Source organism: Lonchura striata, chromosome 10, assembly GCF_050655825.1.
Source record: "Lonchura striata isolate lonStrDom1 chromosome 10, ASM5065582v1, whole genome shotgun sequence".
NCBI classification, from domain to species: domain Eukaryota; kingdom Metazoa; phylum Chordata; class Aves; order Passeriformes; family Estrildidae; genus Lonchura; species Lonchura striata.
The window spans coordinates 10,793,825-10,812,978 of record NC_140712.1 but is presented as its reverse complement, the minus strand read 5'-3'; the positions used below and the strand labels follow the sequence as shown (position 1 = coordinate 10,812,978).

General features: G+C 39.6%; 1 protein-coding gene across 3 annotated transcripts in view; it reads right to left on the bottom strand.

Moving 5' to 3' along the window:
• Positions 1–19,154, bottom strand: part of MYO1E (myosin IE) — a 75,240-nt gene that overhangs the window by 11,298 nt on the left and 44,788 nt on the right. For all 3 annotated transcript variants that reach the window (XM_085588213.1, XM_085588212.1, XM_085588214.1), the window contains 10 exons: positions 16,757–16,953; positions 15,744–15,824; positions 15,278–15,364; positions 13,845–13,931; positions 12,618–12,785; positions 11,783–11,868; positions 11,087–11,168; positions 10,200–10,306; positions 6,336–6,434; positions 2,498–2,642 (listed from right to left, as the gene is read on the bottom strand). In XM_085588213.1, the coding sequence (XP_085444339.1) occupies positions 2,498–2,642; positions 6,336–6,434; positions 10,200–10,306; positions 11,087–11,168; positions 11,783–11,868; positions 12,618–12,785; positions 13,845–13,931; positions 15,278–15,364; positions 15,744–15,824; positions 16,757–16,953 (1,139 nt within the window). The remainder of the gene's footprint in view (positions 1–2,497; positions 2,643–6,335; positions 6,435–10,199; positions 10,307–11,086; positions 11,169–11,782; positions 11,869–12,617; positions 12,786–13,844; positions 13,932–15,277; positions 15,365–15,743; positions 15,825–16,756; positions 16,954–19,154) is intronic.

Genomic DNA, 19,154 nt, shown 5'->3' with positions numbered 1-19,154 from the left:
ATGTACTTCAGTGAAATGGGGTTTTTGTCTTATCAGAAGCATAAGCTTTTGGCTAAATTGCAGCATTCAATCAATCCACTGACATGACTGTTGCCTGTTACTTCCCCGCATTGTGCGTTAAATATTCACAGGAGTTTTCTTCCAGCTTTCAAGAGACATAATTGGTAAAAACAGGTATATGGAAAAGCAAACCTGGGCTTTAGGATTTTATTTTTTTTTTAGTTTGCTGCTCTAAACCATGCAAATCTAGAAAAACACTGTCCTTCATATTGATCTGAAAAAGGAAATTTGATCTGGTGCAAACTAGTTCCACAGAACCTCACTTGCTCCTGTACAGAGTTATTTATTCAGGTGTGTGATGGAAATGTAAATAATGAAGCCTTTCTGCCACCCATAAAACCTTATTTCACAGTTGGCAATTCTCCAGCTACAGCAAACTTATTTTAAAAAATTTAAAAATCCCTTCCTGAACACAAGCACTGGCTGGGGTTTCAGCACAGGCATGAGAGCTCCTGATGCAAAAACATCCTCAGCTGTAGCAGGGGCATGACCAAGCCCTCATGCAATTCAGGTTACAGTGACAATATTGATGCTGTCTTTCAGGAACACTCATCATTTATTTCTCTAACAATAATGTTAATTGCAAAATCTCAGTGCAAAATAATAATTTGCAGCTGAAGGTCACCATTAAGGAAGTACACGGAGCTGAAATACAGTTCTTAACCTATAGAAATAAGAATACTGCATAAACCATTTCCTAAAATAAGTATTATAAAGCCTCCCCTTTCACACTCAAGCAAATCAAGCATTTTCCATCTTTAACCACAACAGGTGCTCTTTTTGGTGGAAGAAAGAAAAAAATTCATTTACCATCTGAAAGCTTATTTTTCTCAGAAGCAATAGAATCCTAGAATCCTAGACAATACTTTAGTGATATAAGATGAGAAATTATTGTCTTTCTTAATAAAAGATAAATCACTCTTTAAAATATTCAGTTCGTAAAAATATTTTAAACATAAAATAAAAGTCCAGACTCATTTTGGTACTTATTTAAAAAGCTATTTCATGGCATTAAAAAAATGAAAGAAAACATACACAGTAATTAAAAGCATTAATTTAAATTAAAATTGAAACAGAACAAAAAAAAAAAAAATTTCCAGTCAACTTCATGTTGTCCTAACCTGCAGAACTGTCCCTCAGTAAAACTCACAGATACACCATTAAATGACATATCCATGCAAGCAGGACTTAGCATCACAAAAATGCATCAGGAAGATGCTTCCACTGGGCAACGATGTCATCCTCTCATAAGAGCCAGTAGCACATCATGCTGGGTTACAGATCATTAACTGACTGAAGGGGAACTGGATGCATCAATCCCACTTGCCACTTGGCTACTAAACAGAAGACAGACACCAGGAAATCACACCAACTTTGTGAGGCAAACTCCCAATAATCTCCAGAAAGAAATCGCAGCTTGCTCCAGAGGAAGCAGGTACAGCTCACACTCCCTCAGAACTGGCTGGTGTTGTTGCCATGGCCAAGTAGGATCAATCCCATAATAGTTTCCTGCTCTGCCAATATGCCACCTGAAGTATTCTAATAATCAACATCTCAAGCACTCCATGCTGTGGTGTATAAACACATCTCTCAGATGTAGGCAGGAATGTAAATCCCATTATTCCTGAAAAGTCTCTTACCCTTTTTATGGCAGAAACAACAAAATTTCTATTATGACTTGGAAAAACATTATTTTTTTGCCTTTAACAAATACCTTCCTATGTGATTGGACACAGCAGTGCCATTGCCTGAATTACTGTTGTTCCACAGAGAAAAATACATGTTCCTGGAACAGCAAATGACAGCTACAGAAGTGTTCAGCTTTTTTTTTAGCACAACTTCAGACCAAGAAATCAAGGCTCAGCTGCAAGATGTGCTACACAAACTAAGGCCCATTGCTTCTGATGCATCAGGAATACATGAGGGTGAGTAGAGCACACATTTTCCTGAACAACTTTCCTTAACAGCAAAGTAAGAAAACGTTTTTCCAACAGATTTCACACAACTTAGTAGCCAGAGGATAAAACCAGTCTTGTGATGCCTCCCTAATACTCTCTTTGGGATTTCAAGTTGTAGTCATTATGGAACATTGGTTTACTCTGTGCTGTGTAACAGATCCTTACCATCCCTTGAGATTATTCTACCTTCATCAGTAGTTCTTATGAGAAGAGGACCAATGTTCTTGATACCAAAGACTCTTCATAACCTATTTTTCTTCTTCTTGATGCATTTAATTCTCTTTATATTAAGTGCCAAAACCCTGCAGTGAGCTTATGCAGTGTGCCCTTTACACAGCCTCTGTGATAGACATGCTCAGCTTGCCTCAGATTTTTACACTTCCCACACCTCAGCAGGTATCATGCTCAACTTGAGCAGGCAGGACTTCAATTTCAGCAAACAGCTGCATATTTAAAGAATTGTGTTCTGGCACACTTACAGACTCTGGAGCTTTGATGAAGACTTTGGACTTCCCAAGCTGGTACTGGTCAGGATCCATGTTGACTGACTGAAGCAGGTGGAGGACTCCTTGTTTCTCGTCTCCTTTCCACGAGGGCCAGGTTGCTTTGGTCAGAATGGCATACCTTAAACCACCAACAAGAAGAGATTAAAACCTGGGGTCAAACAGCAGCAGCACAACACCACTGACTCTTGGCCAGCACTACCCTGGGGGAGCTTGACAATGACAGCAGGACTCAGAGCTTGGTGTGTGCAAAAATACACAGTATTAAGATGCTTCTTGTTTGGTGAGACCAAACAACTGAGAAGAACAACAGTGCCCTGGAGTCTCCCACTTCCAGATGCTAAGTTGCTGTCTGGTAACTGCAGCAGTTCATTGCAGAAAGTTCTGCTGGAATCTGCTTAAGTCCAGGGTGAGGTTATACACCAACAATGACCTATGGTCCAGATTTGAGGAGCTACATCTTTGGTACTCTAAACTGGTTCCCAAGCACACATCCAATTTCTCACTCAAGCCTTCTCACTCCGTCTTATTCTTACAAAGGTCTTTTCTGTTTCTGAGCAAGTGACCAGCCTGTGCTCCTAACCCACCTGCTCAACAGCTGGGCTGCATTTAGCAAGGAGCCAGTGCTGGCTCTATCCCAGGAAGCCGCTGGCTTGGCCTCTGGTGCAAGAAGGAAGCAACAGTGATGTTGGTGCTTGAGGGCACTCTGGGAACTGCCCCCACAGGGCCTGCAAGGAGCAGGGAAGTGCTCTAACTTGTCTGTGACAGAAAGAAGCATGAACCCTTCTCTCTCACGGTGTCCTCTGTAAGTTCTCTGAGAATGAAGGAATGCCAGGCTGCAGCCCCTTTTAAACTGCCCACTTCTCCAGGCTTCACTTGGGCTTTTGGAACTGCCAGGCTGGAGTTACAAAGCTGCCTTGTTCCACTGCCCACCAAGGAGCACTGCTGGGCTTTAGCTGCTCCAGGTAAGTACCTTCTCTGGCAGCAGCTGTTTAGGCTCCTTTGACAACAAGACTATTGAAACAAATTTCTCCCCAAAATCTCTTATTCTATACTGTTGACAACTTCCTTTTAATGCCTTAGGCATACTTAAATGATATAAACTAAATCCTGCTTATTAGTAAAACTATTCAACACATGAAAAAGAGTGATCAAGTATGCAGGTTGGTTTGTTGTAATTCCCGAGTTCTTAAGATGGTAGTTCCTAATAAAACATTCTCAAAAATCAGACAAGGAATTGCTGGAAAAGATATTAAAGGAATGTTGATTACCATCATATCATCATATCTAAAATGTTATCCAGTCAAGAAACAGGAACAGTATCATGCAATTTAAGTAACAATACCACACAAACAGAAATAGCAAACAGTTAAAAAGAAATGTATCACAAAACCCAAACACCTCTGAATAGAAGGTGCACGAAAAGAGAGTAACTTCTGAATAATTTAATAGGATTCAAACCACTGATGTTCTCATGTTCAAATCTCTCAGTTAACAAATGCTCAAGTACTCTGCTGGACAGTGTAATGAAGTAGCTCTTACACCACCTTAAATATGGCAGTGTATTAATTATACACAATCTGTGTATATGCACTTACATATTTATGTGATTTATCAGTATTATGGGTTAAATAGATCCAACCCAGTAAGGAGCTGTAATTTAAAGTAACTCCCAGCTCATTTATTTACCAGCCTCTTTTGCAGGCTCATCATGTATTGCCAACAGTGCAGCTGTGTAGGTGGGTCTAACCAAGTCTGAAGGTAAAGAAGCTGAGGTGAATACAGGTGTTTGAAACTGCTATCTTTCACACAAGAGACTGTGACATGACATTTCAGCATACTACAAATCCTCTCCTACATCTCCTCAGCTGTAAAGGAGGGCATAGGGAAAAACGTGATTCAAGACCTTTTCATATGTGTAGAGCCCTTGGGTACAAAGTAAGAACAGATTTAAAATTCTTCTTTTTCATCAAATTAACCTCATACATTTTACTGGTGTGACAAGTATAGTGCAGAACAAACAGCTAATTCTATAACATGCACTACTGAAGCATTTCACAGGCTGGTATCGTGACAACTCTGACTGTTCACTGCTGTTCAGCAATGGCACTTCAGTGTCCTCGTGCATGCTTCCCATGAAACCACTCATGTCACTACCCATGAACCCAGGTTTGTTAAGCTTGTGTAATTTGATCTTGCAGATGATTTCAGCACAAGTACTAAATGTGTCCTTAACATGCTTCTGGAACAATTTGAAATCATGACTGCCCCCAAATAGGTGTTACAAACTCCCAGTAAGCAGTTAGGTCTGATGGCTGAACAGGGAGCTCAGCTCAGCTTTCAGATTGGTTATGCTTGGGAACACACAGGCCTTTTCAGTGACTGTGGCTTTTTGCATGCAAATGTAAATTTTGTACATAAACGTCTATTCAGCCCAGCAATCTCCACTTGCACGGAGCTGCCAAGGAACGCCCAATGAAAACAAGTGTACAAGCATGCATTTCCTGTCCATCCCATGCCTCAGCCCGATTTTACTCACACTGACTCTGGGGGTCAGAACAGAGCTTGTTCTGGATGCTAGGAACTGTGAATGGAAAGGGTGCAGGAAGAAGTTTACTCATAACAAAATGTTACATTTAACAAAGCTAACTGATCTGAAACAAAAGGATGAATTCCATAAGAGGAGTTTCAGTTGCCTGTGGATCCAGAAGTACCACATCACCTTCCTCTGTGCAGAACTCTCAGCCTGAACTGTGTTCAGGCTAGATTTAACACACAGTATAAATCTGTTACTTGTCTCAGCAACAGTCTGTGTTAAGTAACATTGCCTGTAGCATGTTCATGTTTATACCTCTAGGCTTGAAAGTCATAAAGAAAAAGGAATTTTAAATTGTTCCATGAAAATGAAGTCCATACCCTTGGAGATTTTAGGTCTGGCTGTTACTGCACTATTAGAATATTCTTGGTACTATCATGAAGGATTACTAATGGCTTTGTCCTGTGCTGTCTGATTAACTATACTCCACTCCTTGCAAAAACTGATTGGGTTTTTGTTTGACACTCTCAAATTCCATGCAACGACTTCCAACAAAAGCTGATTTATTACATAAAGCCTGTTTGGGCACTTATTAGCTGCATGTCTTCAGTTTCTGAAGAACAGAAGCTGAATGTTGTATAAATCTTGAAACTGCTCCTATTTAAGAGGATTTCATTAGCTAGTGGAGGTAGTTAATCATGGTAACAGCTGGTCCTAAGACACTGAGAACAGGACTGATCTTCCAGAGCTCTGACTTGCTTTCATTCATTCTGTGAGCAGCTGCAGAGGTTTGAGCTGTGCCCATTCCCAGCTGTCAGAACACCAGTGGAAGGATAACAAGCTGTGTAAGCTGAGGTTACTCTTTACACTGCAATGGTTGAATGGCAGGTGTGGACTTCTTTACCTGCATTCTATCTGCTGTGGGGAGAATTGGCTGAGCTGGAGCAGTAACATTTTACACAAGAGCCTGCAGCTGGATACTCAGATTTCAGGCACTGCATCTGTTCCTTGAACTCTCTGTAACTTTGAGGAACCCTCTCAAAGCTCTACAAATACTGAGGCCTTAGGCAAGTTTACAGGAAAGATGAAGTACTTTCAATAACACAAAGCCAGGCTTTAAAGCACTTTGAAATCTCTGTGTAATGGAGATCACTCAGCAAGGCACATGTGGAGAAATGGCTAAGTGGGAAATGGGAAGGTTTCAAAACTGGTTCTCTCCTCATCATGTAAACAACCCTGCTGTTGTTTATGGCAATTCTTCTAACCAGTGTTACCTACCTCTGCAGAAACTTCTTGAAAACCCGTCTGTAGGCGTAGCCAGCTCTTCTGACGCGAATATTTTCTTTCAGACCCAAGTATTCCACTTGATGTTTTACCCTGGGGACAAAAACAATGCAAGGCTTAAAATCCATTTAATTTCAGCATACTTGTGGACTGAGGCATTCTTAAACAACTGAATCATGTTTAACTATTGGTTGCTAAAATTCACGCACAGGTAAATTAATCTAACTTTGCACATCACCCTGTACACTGCATGGTAGGAAAGATATTCCAGGCAGGTAGACTACAGCACTGAAATAGATATTGCAAGTTAACCTTAGCATTTTTTCCTAGTTTAACTTCCCATCTCCAAAATAATTTGTGTATAAATTTCTTAGGCAATAATAAAATCCATAAAAGGCCAAGTAACTATTACCAATACAATTACACAGCTGGTATCTAAGGGACTGGGAAATTGTTTTGTGTTCTCTTACTGAAAGTTTTTCCTATGCTTTACATAGCTCAAACAGCAACACATTTTCTTCCTCGTTGTTATGGAGAAAAGACCAAATCTGATGGCTGGAAAAAGCCCCTGATGCCAAACCTTCACTACACAAAGAATCAGAAAGAAGAAAGCCAGGTCAGCACACTGATGAAAAGCTAGAATTCCTCCTTATTTTACCATGCTGCAAAGGGAGGATTCGAGGATAGGCACAAGACTGGCTGAAGCCAGTGATGGATAACTCATCCATGGCACGTTTTAAATTACAAACAAAAACTGAGCTGGTACCAGTCCCACAGAAAGTGTTAATGGCTGTGGAGAAACTGCTGCACCTGGGAACTGAAGCATCATTATCCCAACACCAGCAGAGCTGCCTCACACCAAGACTTCCAGCCAGGTTCTAATCGGGGAACAAGTATGTGCCCATGAAATGCTAAGCAGAAAAACAGCAAAACAAAAAAGCTTTGGCACTTTTCCCTCCTTCTAGACCCATGACACATTTATGATTTTATGTTTCTTCTTACATATCTTGCTAGTCTACTATTTAATGTTTGGTAATTTGATTTGAAGAATTTCATTTGCCGATTTCTTTTGCATTTCCTTATTTTTCTCATCTAAGTCATATGCTGAAAGAAGCAATGTCAGTTTTTCACTCTGATCTTGTTCTTCTACAGAAAAAAAGTATAAAAGCTTTAGCTTTCAGTCTGAACTATAAGTTTATAAGATTTTAGTCCTGCAAGTTTAACAAACAGTATATAAAAGAGCATGTGTTTACATACAATTTTTAAAAAGTGAGCCTGTAATAAGCCATTTAATTTTATTTTGCTTACTATTTCTCTGATTTTACAGAAGACTTTCCAAATCCTGAAACACTGTCAGTTAATTTAATGTTATTTGTCCAGCTATTTTGAAAAGTTAAATTTTAATAAAAAATGTCCTGCCCCTTTTTTTTTCTGTTGAGATGAGATGTTTCAAATGAGTCATAGTATGAAGGGAAAAATCTTTTCAAATCCCTTGCTACAAATGACAAAATCCCTTCCGTTATTTCCTTTTTTTGAAGACCACTTTTGAGAGGTATTTTACTAAATGATGAGTGATAATTGCTATTATAGCTTAAAATAAAGACTACTACACATTTTAATCTTGTTGTGTTCAAGGAACCAAGTATATTTTGTACCCACTCCAAGAATTCTGGTACAGTACAAAGTTGGTGGACAAAAATACGTTTTCCTGTTTATAGCTTTCCCTCCTGTTCACATCTGGAATAATGCACTGGAACAACAGTACTACTCCCATTTTCTTACTGTCTTGCCAGTATCAGTGTCCAGCACCAGAAAATTTGAGACATTTTTCTGGTTTTTTCCTTCCCTTTCTGAGAAAAGACACACTGAAAATCTCCCTTCAGGCAGCAACCTCAAGCAGGTCAGGGTCTGGGAATTCAGCTAATGCAGCAGTTTTGAATACAAGTCCAAATGGCTGTGCCAGGACCTGAACAAAAACACATTTCAAGAACACCCCAATTTCTGGACTAACTAAGGTATTATACAAGCTTTAGATATTACACAAGGCCTATGTTTCAGTGCTAAATACTCTGGAGCTATTCAGCAGCAGCAGAAAGGTGGAGTTCCATGGCTTCTGTGAGCATGAAGTAAGAGCAGCTTTGTGAAAGGGTTTTTCCTTTTTCAGTTACATTTTCACGGTCTAGTAAACCTGCTACTAATAAGCAAATTGCTACTCTCATTACACTGACTAAGGCAGCCTGTGTATGATGCAGCACTATGTGACCACACAAGAAAATAAAACAAAAAAAAATTTAAATCAACCAATCAGCGAAGTATTACATAAATGCAATTGTGTTTATTTCCCTCAAATCTTTTTCACAGTAAATTTGAGAAACAACAAGATAAGCTTAACTTTGAATTGTCAGATGCATATAAATTTCTTTTCCCCAGACCTGTCACAGTGAAGTCCTAGTACAATAGAAGGGCGATCACAGATTGAAATGGAAGAATGTTGGGATGTTTAAACAGGGAATGAAGGTAGATTACCACTGTAAGCAGCACTTCCATTTCTGCCTGAGCTTGATAGTATACAATCCCCTGTATTTCACATGGCAAACACAGCAGCTACTGGTAACACACCATCCTCACTATAGGAAAACAAGAAGAAATCTTGCCCAATTTTGCTCCTAAAGGGGTTTCCTGAAAGCTGTCCTTTTCTCAGGACTAGGACTGTATTTGTTTCAGTGGTTTCCTAGCAACACCTTCCACAATAACAGGCCTGTTTCCCAATATGCAAATGATTGATTTTAAAAGCCCCTCAATTTTTAACTATAAGTTTTATAAATACTTTCCCCAGGATCACTTAGTTTCTTCCTTTGGTCTCCAGTGCCAGTAGAAATTAGGTGCTGCACAGTAGGATTTTCAGGGTGGGAAAGCTAGAGAGGATCTACATTTACTGCCAAGCCCTCACTGGGACTTTGAAGGGCAGTCCCAATAGCTTCTGTAAGTGCTCTCCATCTGCATGTGACTGTGCTGATCTGCTGGAAAGGCAGGAAGGGAATTCTGCTGGGGTTGTCCAAGAATGCTTTTTATCAGACTTTGCAAGCTGTTTCACCGTGATAAAAATAACCACTTACTTTATCAGCAATTTTACCATTTTCAGGAGTACTTGGTATACAGTAATGAATGCTACCTACATTAGGGCCCCACACAGCTTACACATCCTACTGAGCATCCACCCCAGTGCAAAAAGAGCAGCATCTTTTCCATAGAAGAGGAAGGGCCTACAAGCACCATGTAGTTAAAGATGCCTTAAAACAGATGTGATATATCAAACAGATCTTTTAGACATCTATTTAATGTCTATATAATCACCTGATATGACATTCCAGTCAATTCTTTTTAAAGAGCTGGCTAATTAAATGTAAGTAAAACAGGAACCTCCTCCATTGTTGGTTAGAAACACTTTTTGGCAGGTCTGATATATAAAAGCAGATACAGATACCCTACTGGCTTTCTAGCTTCTTAATAGAAGCTATTTTCAAAGCATAAAGCTAAAGTTAGAAATTATCATAATTCATTTGGTGTGCACATTCTACATGGAAAAGAGTCTTTAATACACTGGTTGTGTTACTCATGCAAATGTTGTTTTTTCACAACTGGCAGGAGAAAAGCAAAGAGCTGCATACACTAAGTGCTGATTTAGACCAAGTGACCAGCACTTATCTTCAAAGTTTAGGGGAGGTCATGCCAGATTTCATTTCTGATAGTTAAAGAATGCAGTTCTGTTTGTAGGCTGTACAATTACAAATTATGAATTTTTGTGGCTTCTTTTGACCATTAGCACTGCTTCTCCTCACACACTCTGCTGATCCATACCTGCTCTCCTCCCAGTCTCGAGACTTCTTTGTTTCATTGGGTTTGATGCAGCGGATGTAGTGGGGTGTACACTTCATCAGGGTGCCAACAAGGTCATTGGCTTGTTTCTGTCAAACAAAGGAGAACAGGATCTGAGCTGAACAGGGTAAATCCTGAGGGAATTCTACAATTATCAACCACCTGCTGGTGATTCCATTGGCTAAATACAATTGCCTTTGGTCCTTCTCCAACAACCAAAGTTGTTGGAGTTGAGGTAAAATGCACCTCATAATAAACTTATGAGTAAATAGAAGGCACCATTATCTCCAGCTGTGTAATACATTAAAAGTTCTATATAGAATTATGGAGCAAATGCATCAAGTGAACCTGTCATGGTGAAAATGAGAAAAGAGGTTGGTAAAATACTGATTTGCAAGTCATGTGTAATCTAAGTGTGTATCCTACAATCGGTCTCCAAACAGACCCTGGCTGCCTTAGGCAAGGCACTCTGTGGTCAGTAGAGAGACTGCTGCTGGCTGGCTGGGTGTTGGGTCAGGCATTTCTGCACTGCAGAGAGACCAGCTATCTGCAGTAACCTGTAGGACATGAGAGGCTGAGCGAGGTAGCTCTTTCATTATGCACATGTGAGAACCATCAACTGCTCATTTTGAAAATTCACTGCTACAGGATGCAGGTGAATGCAGCATTTAATGAACACCTGTGTTGGGCAGACCAATTCTAACAATGCTGAAACAACGCACCACTTTGCCATGAAGATACTTCTAATAGCTATCTCTAAAAATATCAGGAGAGTAAAAAAAGAAAATACTTTTCAAAATTCATTTAGCAATTCATACACAAACACACAACCACATATACACACACCAACACTGCAAAAGGAGACATACTTTGATTTTGCTGCCTGCAGTGGTAGGACGGCCCTTCTTGTCCACTTGAAGATTTTCAGGAAACAGAGCCTTTATAAAAGGCCTAGGAAAGAATTTATAAAATTGGGTTGGCATAGAAAGACAATTCAGTGCAGTCATGTCAAGGAATATGCTGTAAAAGTTGATACTTCATCAGAATATAAATAGCTATTTCTATTATTCTTGAGTTATATCAAATCTATTTTAAGATTAGTACTTTCCATGAGCCTCATTCCTCACAAAGACCCCTTGCTATTTTAGTGAGCATTGAAAGCCATGGCACCAGACATCTAGAAGGCTTAAAGAAATGCACACTTCTTTAAAAATAAGCATAAATTAATTAAAATATATCACAAAAAAATGTTACTTTGTCAAAACAGTGCCTGTTCTGAGTGGATGCCAGACTACTGATTGCCTTGCTTGAGGCCAGAACAAAGGCTGCCATTACAGCATTTGATTCTGACGCTGCAGTGCTTCCCTTGGTGCAATCTGTAGCAATGAAGGTGGGGGAAATGCAGCACTGCTGCTCTCCTGCAGCACTGCTGCTCTCCTGCAGCGCTGGGTATTTGCACTGTTACACAGAGGAGGCCAGCAGGTGCAAAGCAGAGAAGTCAGGCCCTCTGTGCCCCTCCAAACCACCACGGCATTCCTAGCTTGAAGCAAGTTTTGCTTACGTACAAATCACTGCTCTGCATGAGTTCAATCAAGTCCATGAAAAGAACATCCCGATTTCTCTCGCAGAATCCATCCATATCATAAGATACCTGGGCCAAGGTGGAAATTGATTGTTTGTGGTAAGTTGAGAACCCAATAATTAAAGAAAGTTTAAAATTCTGTCCTCATCAGTTGCTGTTCTGTACTTTTTGGTTAGTCTGGTATAGCTATAGATATAGATACTACAATGAGCACTAAATTCTTGCACGTATCATTAAACATTTTCACAATAAACAAAGGAGCTTCATCCTTAAATATAAATTCCATTTACAGTAAAATTTAAAAAAACTTATGGAACTAGTGAATGGTACATGGCAAGTGAGTTTAATACTGAATTTTACTGAGAAAAATTATTGTGTAGTAAGGATTCACTGTTATTAACTGCAGAAAACAATGAATACTTTGAGAAATAAATCCAAACAAGAGAACTGCACATTATATTCCCAGTTTTATTGGTATATCATCACCTAAACATCACTTTTATATCTGAATTATTTAAATTTTCTACTACTGTAATAAACAAAAAAGATTACAATTACTGAAAGTCATGGGGCATCTATTTATTACACTTGAGTTCTGGTTCTGAGAGCAGCAAGGCTCATACTCCTCTCTCCTGCAAGGGCCATTTGTGAAGGCATTTCTGTCCCAAGCTCCCTGCACTGTGAAGAGACACTGTCTCCTGAGAGAATCTGTGTAAAACCAAACCAGCCCTCTGCAGGGCTTCCCCCTTCCTCTCAATTACTGTTCCCTTTGCTCATAAACACATTACAGAGGGTTCAGTGAGGATTTTCCATGTTACCTTTCCAGCATAATGATGGATGATGAATCCCTGGTTCCAGCTGTTGAAATGTTCGTGGGTCCCAATCTGCATCTGCAGTTTCTGGAGCAGTGTCTGGTCAGCCCCCTCTCCCACGGCGTGCATTGTGGCACACACATCATCTAAAATGCTCATAATCCCCGGGGGATTCTGGTGTGTTGGGGAACAAGAACAGCAGCTCAAGTGAGGGAGAAAAAATTATGATGCCAGTTGTTTCCCCCAAACAGAAAGCTGTCTTTGCTACAAAAACACCAGAGCACAGTCAGGAAGGATTTCCCTCCAATCAAGGGAGATGAACTTTCACACCAACATGCAAATAGTTTAAACAGAGATGACACTTCATGGGATGACAGTAGGAAATGATAGAAGAAACAAAAAACATGAAAACACTCAACATCTGTTTAAAGTTTCTTTCCTCACTCCACCACAAAGTAAACCCATGTCGAAGAAAGTAATTGGACATGCTGTAGTTGAATAGATGTAGAGCTAAATACCTGAGATTGGGAGGGAAATCTTATTCTTTTCCTAGTTATCCTCATACAGACAGAAAATGGGCAAAATCTGATGTGCATTTAAGCACAAGCCACTCCAATCTTTCAAAACTGTTCTCGCCTACATGAGGATAAAGAACTATCTGAGAAACACCCTACTTCTGACCTAAAGCACAACTCAACATTTGTTGCCATCCCAAAACAGAACATAAAGACTGGAAAACAGTCCAGACAGAACAGTCTGTGGAGTAAAACCACAAAATTTCCTTTATCTACAATACTGTCTCTTCACTTGTTTCTGCTTGATTTGCAGCAGCACCTTGAAGGAAAGGTAATCCTGTATATTCCCCAAACTGAATTACATCTCCCAGGGACACGAAGAGCATTATCTGATGTACAGTATGGCAGTAAAGTCATGATAAATTTCAGTGGATACAATTTTTTAAAAAATATTTTGTCTTTTTAGTCACATGTCAATCATGCTATGGTTGACATGTGACTATAGCTCTCTTTTTGGATAGTATATCTTACATGACATATCTTAGGGCTCCTAAAAGACATCTTATATAAGATTTATATATAGACTTAGTATGACTCAGTAACTGAACAACAATATTTGCATTTTCCTATAAATCTTCTTTACAGAAAAAGTAGTTGCTCAAATATTTAAGAGAAAAAATCTTGTTGTTTTCTTCACCTGTCTGTTGTAAATACTTACCACTTTGTTCTCTATAAGGTCACACACTATTTTGTTGTTGAAGTATTCTATTGGTGTCCATCTAATTCCTTCTTGTACATATTCTTCCTGTTAAGTAAAAAGAAACAGATGCAAACATTCTTTCGCACTGTAGATGTAGCACTAGATTTACAACACACTCCACAGACACAAACTCTGCACTACTCATGCTCAGGAAGACTTGCCAAATGTATGACTGGGTGGAGGTGGGAGAAATGACCCTACTGATGGTTAAATCCAGCTCTCTGCTGCCTAGAAGATGAATTGGAATCCTCCTCTGTTCTCCCCACACATTCCTTTGTCATTCACAGCCCTTCCGTGGTTACTGACAACAGCAGGAAGATTTCAACTGCATTTATTGTCAAAGCACTTTGCAAATAGTAACAAAATGACTTTTACAGTATCTTGACAGTGCACCTAAGTATCCACATCCTGATCTATTTTAAAAATTCAGATTGTGACAGGCACATTGAGGATCAGATCCCCCAGACAACACATTTAGAAATGTACATGAAACAAAGATGCAGCTTTTTATTTCTGTACGCAATTACTGTATCTAAAAAGACACCTAAAGAAAGACTGAGGAAAACTCCATATTAAAATTTGACTAAACTGACCCAGTCAGTTGCACACAGAAAGGCTCAGTAGACACTCTCCAGGTCACTTGTGCACCCAGTGCCATGACTGGTTACTTTCCCACAAAGGCAATTGTGTCTGGGCATTCCTGAAAACTCTGTCCCAAAGCTGGTGCCAGCCCTGAGCTCATGCTGCACACGGGGCTCCTGTCTCAGCTGCATCCTGTCTGCCCTCCCATGCAGAAACAAAAAAAGTGAGATTTGGCAGTAAGAAGACTGTGTGCAGAGAATTGCAAATACTTGCACAAGTATTTTTGTATTTCACTGATCTGTTTCATTCTTACACATACATATATAAATATATATATTCAAAAAATCAAATACTTGCACAAGTATTTTTGTATTTCTCTGATCCATTTCATTCTTACACATACATATATAAATATATATATTCAAAAAATAAAAAGGTGTGGAGGAAACGAAGCGAAGCGTGCCCAGTGGAATGTGTGTCATGCTGAAGGGAAGCCCAGGGCTGGAGGCAGGCTGCAGCTTTCCATCCCTGCCCGTGAGTCAGACTGCAGCACGCCTGGGCACAGTCATACGACTGCAGCAGCACACCCTGGGGTGGACTGGCTTCTGCACCACTCCAGCAGAGACAAATGCCTGCAGCTGGTGTGCCTCACTCTTCTAGGGTCAGCCAACAACAAAGGCTATTTTCTTTCCCTTTGTCTTGCTTAACAAGGCAGATCTACTGCTGTAGATGATGAAACCTCGATTCTTCCACCAGTTGAAAAAGGAATAGCTCATTTATGAATTCCAAAATAATAAATGTCTAGTTACCTGCTCTGCCTTCAGTGTCAGTTCAATAAAAATCTGCTGAAGTTTTTCATTTACAAAGTTGATGCAGAACTGTTCAAAACCATTTTTCTGTAGAAAAGGAAACAATGTAAAAATTAGTCTCCCGCCTTATTACAATAATTTTTAGTTCTTATGCTGGCAATAAGCTTCCAAGAAACACTGTCAGTGACAGATGGATTGCTGACTTTATAGACATTTTGTGGAATCTCAGTTCTTTCTTTTAAGATTAATGACTTCATTTCTTCGAAGTTTCTTTAATACTTCATGTTTACTGAGACATTATCAGTGAGATCACAATGTCCAGGAAGATGCGTTGGGATTTTTTTGCTTTTATTCTGGCCATAGGATCTTGATTTTTTTTCTGGTTTAAATTTTTTCCCCTCTAAATTACAAAAAAAAACTCTCCTAGGTCAGATCTGCTCAAACCCCAAGTATTCCATTGCCATACCTGAAATATTTCAAAGCCATAGATATCAAGGACACCAATGTTATATTCTTCATGGTCCTTCTCCATAGCCTTATTAATAGACTAACAAAACAGAAACCAAAAATAAAACAAAGTGTAGTTTATACAAATGAAATACATCAATATTCTTACATATTTATATTAAAATTATTTTTAAATAATATATTTGAATTGAATACAAATATACAGAAAAGGTTATTTTGCTTTCACTTTCTAATAAAGTGTTACAAACAGTTAGGAAATGAACAGTATGTTATCCTGTTTTCCAGGTAAGTGAGCCTTTAGATCTACTATCTACAAAAATCTTGCCTTTTCACTGTAATTGGCTCAGTTAAATAAAAAGAGCCAAAAGAAAAAGAACAGCTTTAAGTCTGCTGTTTGATGAATTTTGCTGAGGGTACACTGAATCTCTTTGCCTCACTCTATGTCCTTGTCCTGTGCAGGTCAGTGCTGGCCCAGGCACAGTGGGGTGACAGGGCTGTTGTGAGGAGGGAAGCTCTGGGTCACTGCAGCTCCCCCAGGGAGCAGATCCCTGCTGCACCAGGAGCATCCAGGGCTCCCAGCCTCCAGCCCAGCCCAGGCTCCAACTCTGAACAGGAGAGCATTTGAGCATGGAGAATGGAATTTGGCCCCTGGAGTCCCTGGCTCCACCACCAAATCCTGCTGCTGAAGGGGCTCTTTGCAGGGAAGTGGGATCAGAGAGCAGGGGAGCACAACCAGCTAATTCTGCTCTCTAAGAAGGAGCAATCAGTCAGAGAAGCAGGAATGCTGACAGGAAGGAGATCAGGATCCCACACGGGACAATCACAGCAGGGGCCTGCAAGCACAGTTCATGTCCCAGGCAGTGCCCTGTGTTTGTATCCATGGTCACACTCCCACTGCACTGGGCAGGCTTGGGCAAAGCAATGGCAGGCAAGAAAAGGCCTGCAGGGAACATTCTTAGTGCCCTTGAACTTGTTTTGATACTACAGCAGAATCAAGCAAATCCAACTTACATCCACCAAGTAATCAAAAACACGGGAATGAAGGGCCTTGGCCAGTGCATCCCTGGTGTAGCAGGCTTGCTCCACATTTAGTGTGACATTAATGGACTCAGATTTGCCTCCCCACTTGCTGTCCATCTGTCTGCTGGTCAGCTTCTCCTTCAGGCGGTCCTGGTTAATTCCCAGGAGAAAAGCAGGGAAAGCTAAAACTGCAAGAAAGATCAGGCTTGCTGGATTATGACTTAAGGACTAAATACAGAACAAAGAAAAAAATTAACTTTATCTCAAATAACAATAAAACTTACAGAACAAAAGAGGAGCAATTTACGTATTCAAAATTTCCCTATGCTCCTCAAGGACATTTTCAACTCTTAACTTACATGGATTTCAATTAAGATAAATGACCTTGAAGTAAAGTAGTCAGCTATTTCTGTACCTTCAGTCCTTCAAACATATAAGCTGCCACAGGACACAGTTTTGAACTGTGTGGTTCAAACAAATCACTCTTGGAGGAGATGGAAATAAAACGTAGAGCTCACACATGAAATAAAATTGACACCATTGAAAATTCCTCGTAAAAACATGAAATGTTTAAAATGTAATAAAAAGTAGGCTGCTTCCTAATATCCTTTCTCTTTTGTCTTATAAGTTAGGACACTGCAAAAAGTTTTCAATTATCTTGCCTTTTATTTTTTAATTTCGTATTCTCTAAGTACTTTGCCAATTCTGTTTCCCCTTGTTTAAAAGTAAAGCACAAAAATAAACTGTGCCATAAGCAGCCCAGGATCTGGTATTCTCTACAGTCTCAGCACATGGTGCAGATGTTACTGCAGCTGTCACACAACTTAGGGAGTGGAAAAACAAAAGTGCCTTGAAAGCAAATGGAAAGAGCTCCTGGGGAAAACGCTTGGAGGTGGTATTGCACCTCCACTAAACCACATGATCCTCTAAGAGTGTTTCCTCCATGTTCCACTGGTTTCAGATCAACTTTACTGGTGTGAGGAGGATGTAAAATAATCACTAAGGTGGTAGCCACCTGCGCTTTACACATCTGTAATGTCACAGGATGATTTCCCTAAACCCTTTAGTACATTATTCCAAAAGTATTTTTAAATTTGAAATAACCACCAGCTTTCTAAAATATGATTTATTACCATCAGCAAACTGATTAAATTTACTCTGGGGTACCAGGAACCACACCAAGTTGAGTCACTGGCAGCATCTCTGGTAATTCAGAGAAATTCAGGATGAAGAGCACATGAAAAGGTCAATCATCATATGCTTTACCTTGTGAAAGAATGTAGGCAATTACAGACCACCAGATATGCTCACATATACTGTTAAGATGCCAGGAAAAATGCTTAACTAATACTACTGGTAAGAATTTATGAAGACAGTCTAATGGCAAGGCCATGCAGAGCTCAGAAACTCTCCCTTCCCAGTGCTAATGATTTACTGTAAGGGAAGAGTAGCTGGCCAGCACTTGATACAACTTCACATTCCTAAGATGCCTGATTGTTTTCCCTAGTTAGGGACCATAAAGTTACAGTCTGGAAATTATTATAAAGCAGGATATGCAAGTAATTGAAAAAATGATCCTCAAAGAGTCATCAGTAGCATTCAGAGGAATAGTTTTAAATACTCTCTGTGAAGGAAAGCTGAAAAGACTGGGCTCAGTTCCTGGGCTTCCAGGAAGTGAAAACCAACCCTTTAAATACAATGCAAGTGTAAAGAGGGAGAGTTTAAATTCTTTTCTCCTCCCAAGAGAGAAGTACTATTATTTGCCATGATTTGTAGCATGGTAGATTTCCAGCAAATAAGAACTTTTTTCATCGACTAATATAATCAAAAACTAGAGCAGATAGCAATCACTGGCAGTTTTAAAGATGTATTTGTCTAAAGGTCTGTCAAGAATGGTCTGTACAGATTTGATTCTGACTCAGAGTAGAGTTTTTGGTGTCCCAAAGAATGGCTTTGCATGTTTTTCTGCAACTGGCTGTAGAACAATGAGAACACTACTGACCAAATTCTTAAACTTTTTATTATTTCAGGCTCACACAAAGCAGGACTTACCAGTGGTGGTTCCTTGTGCTTTATCTTTTGTGGCTATACAGGCTATAAATGTTTTACTATTTAGTTGATTTGGATGAACAGTAAACTGTGGGGAGGACTAATGGAGAAGAGAAATGAGACCAATTTCATCTTCACAATGCAGAAATGATGTGCTAGATGTGGCTATTTCTTCCCTGGCTTCTCTAAAATCAGTATATTTATGTGTAAGTTTGATATTTATTCTACTCTCTAATTTCTTCCCATGTATCATTCATACACAATTTATGCATTTATATCCCAGGGAGCAGGAGAAACATGGTGGACATGGCTCAAACACATTCACTTCTGATGATTTCTT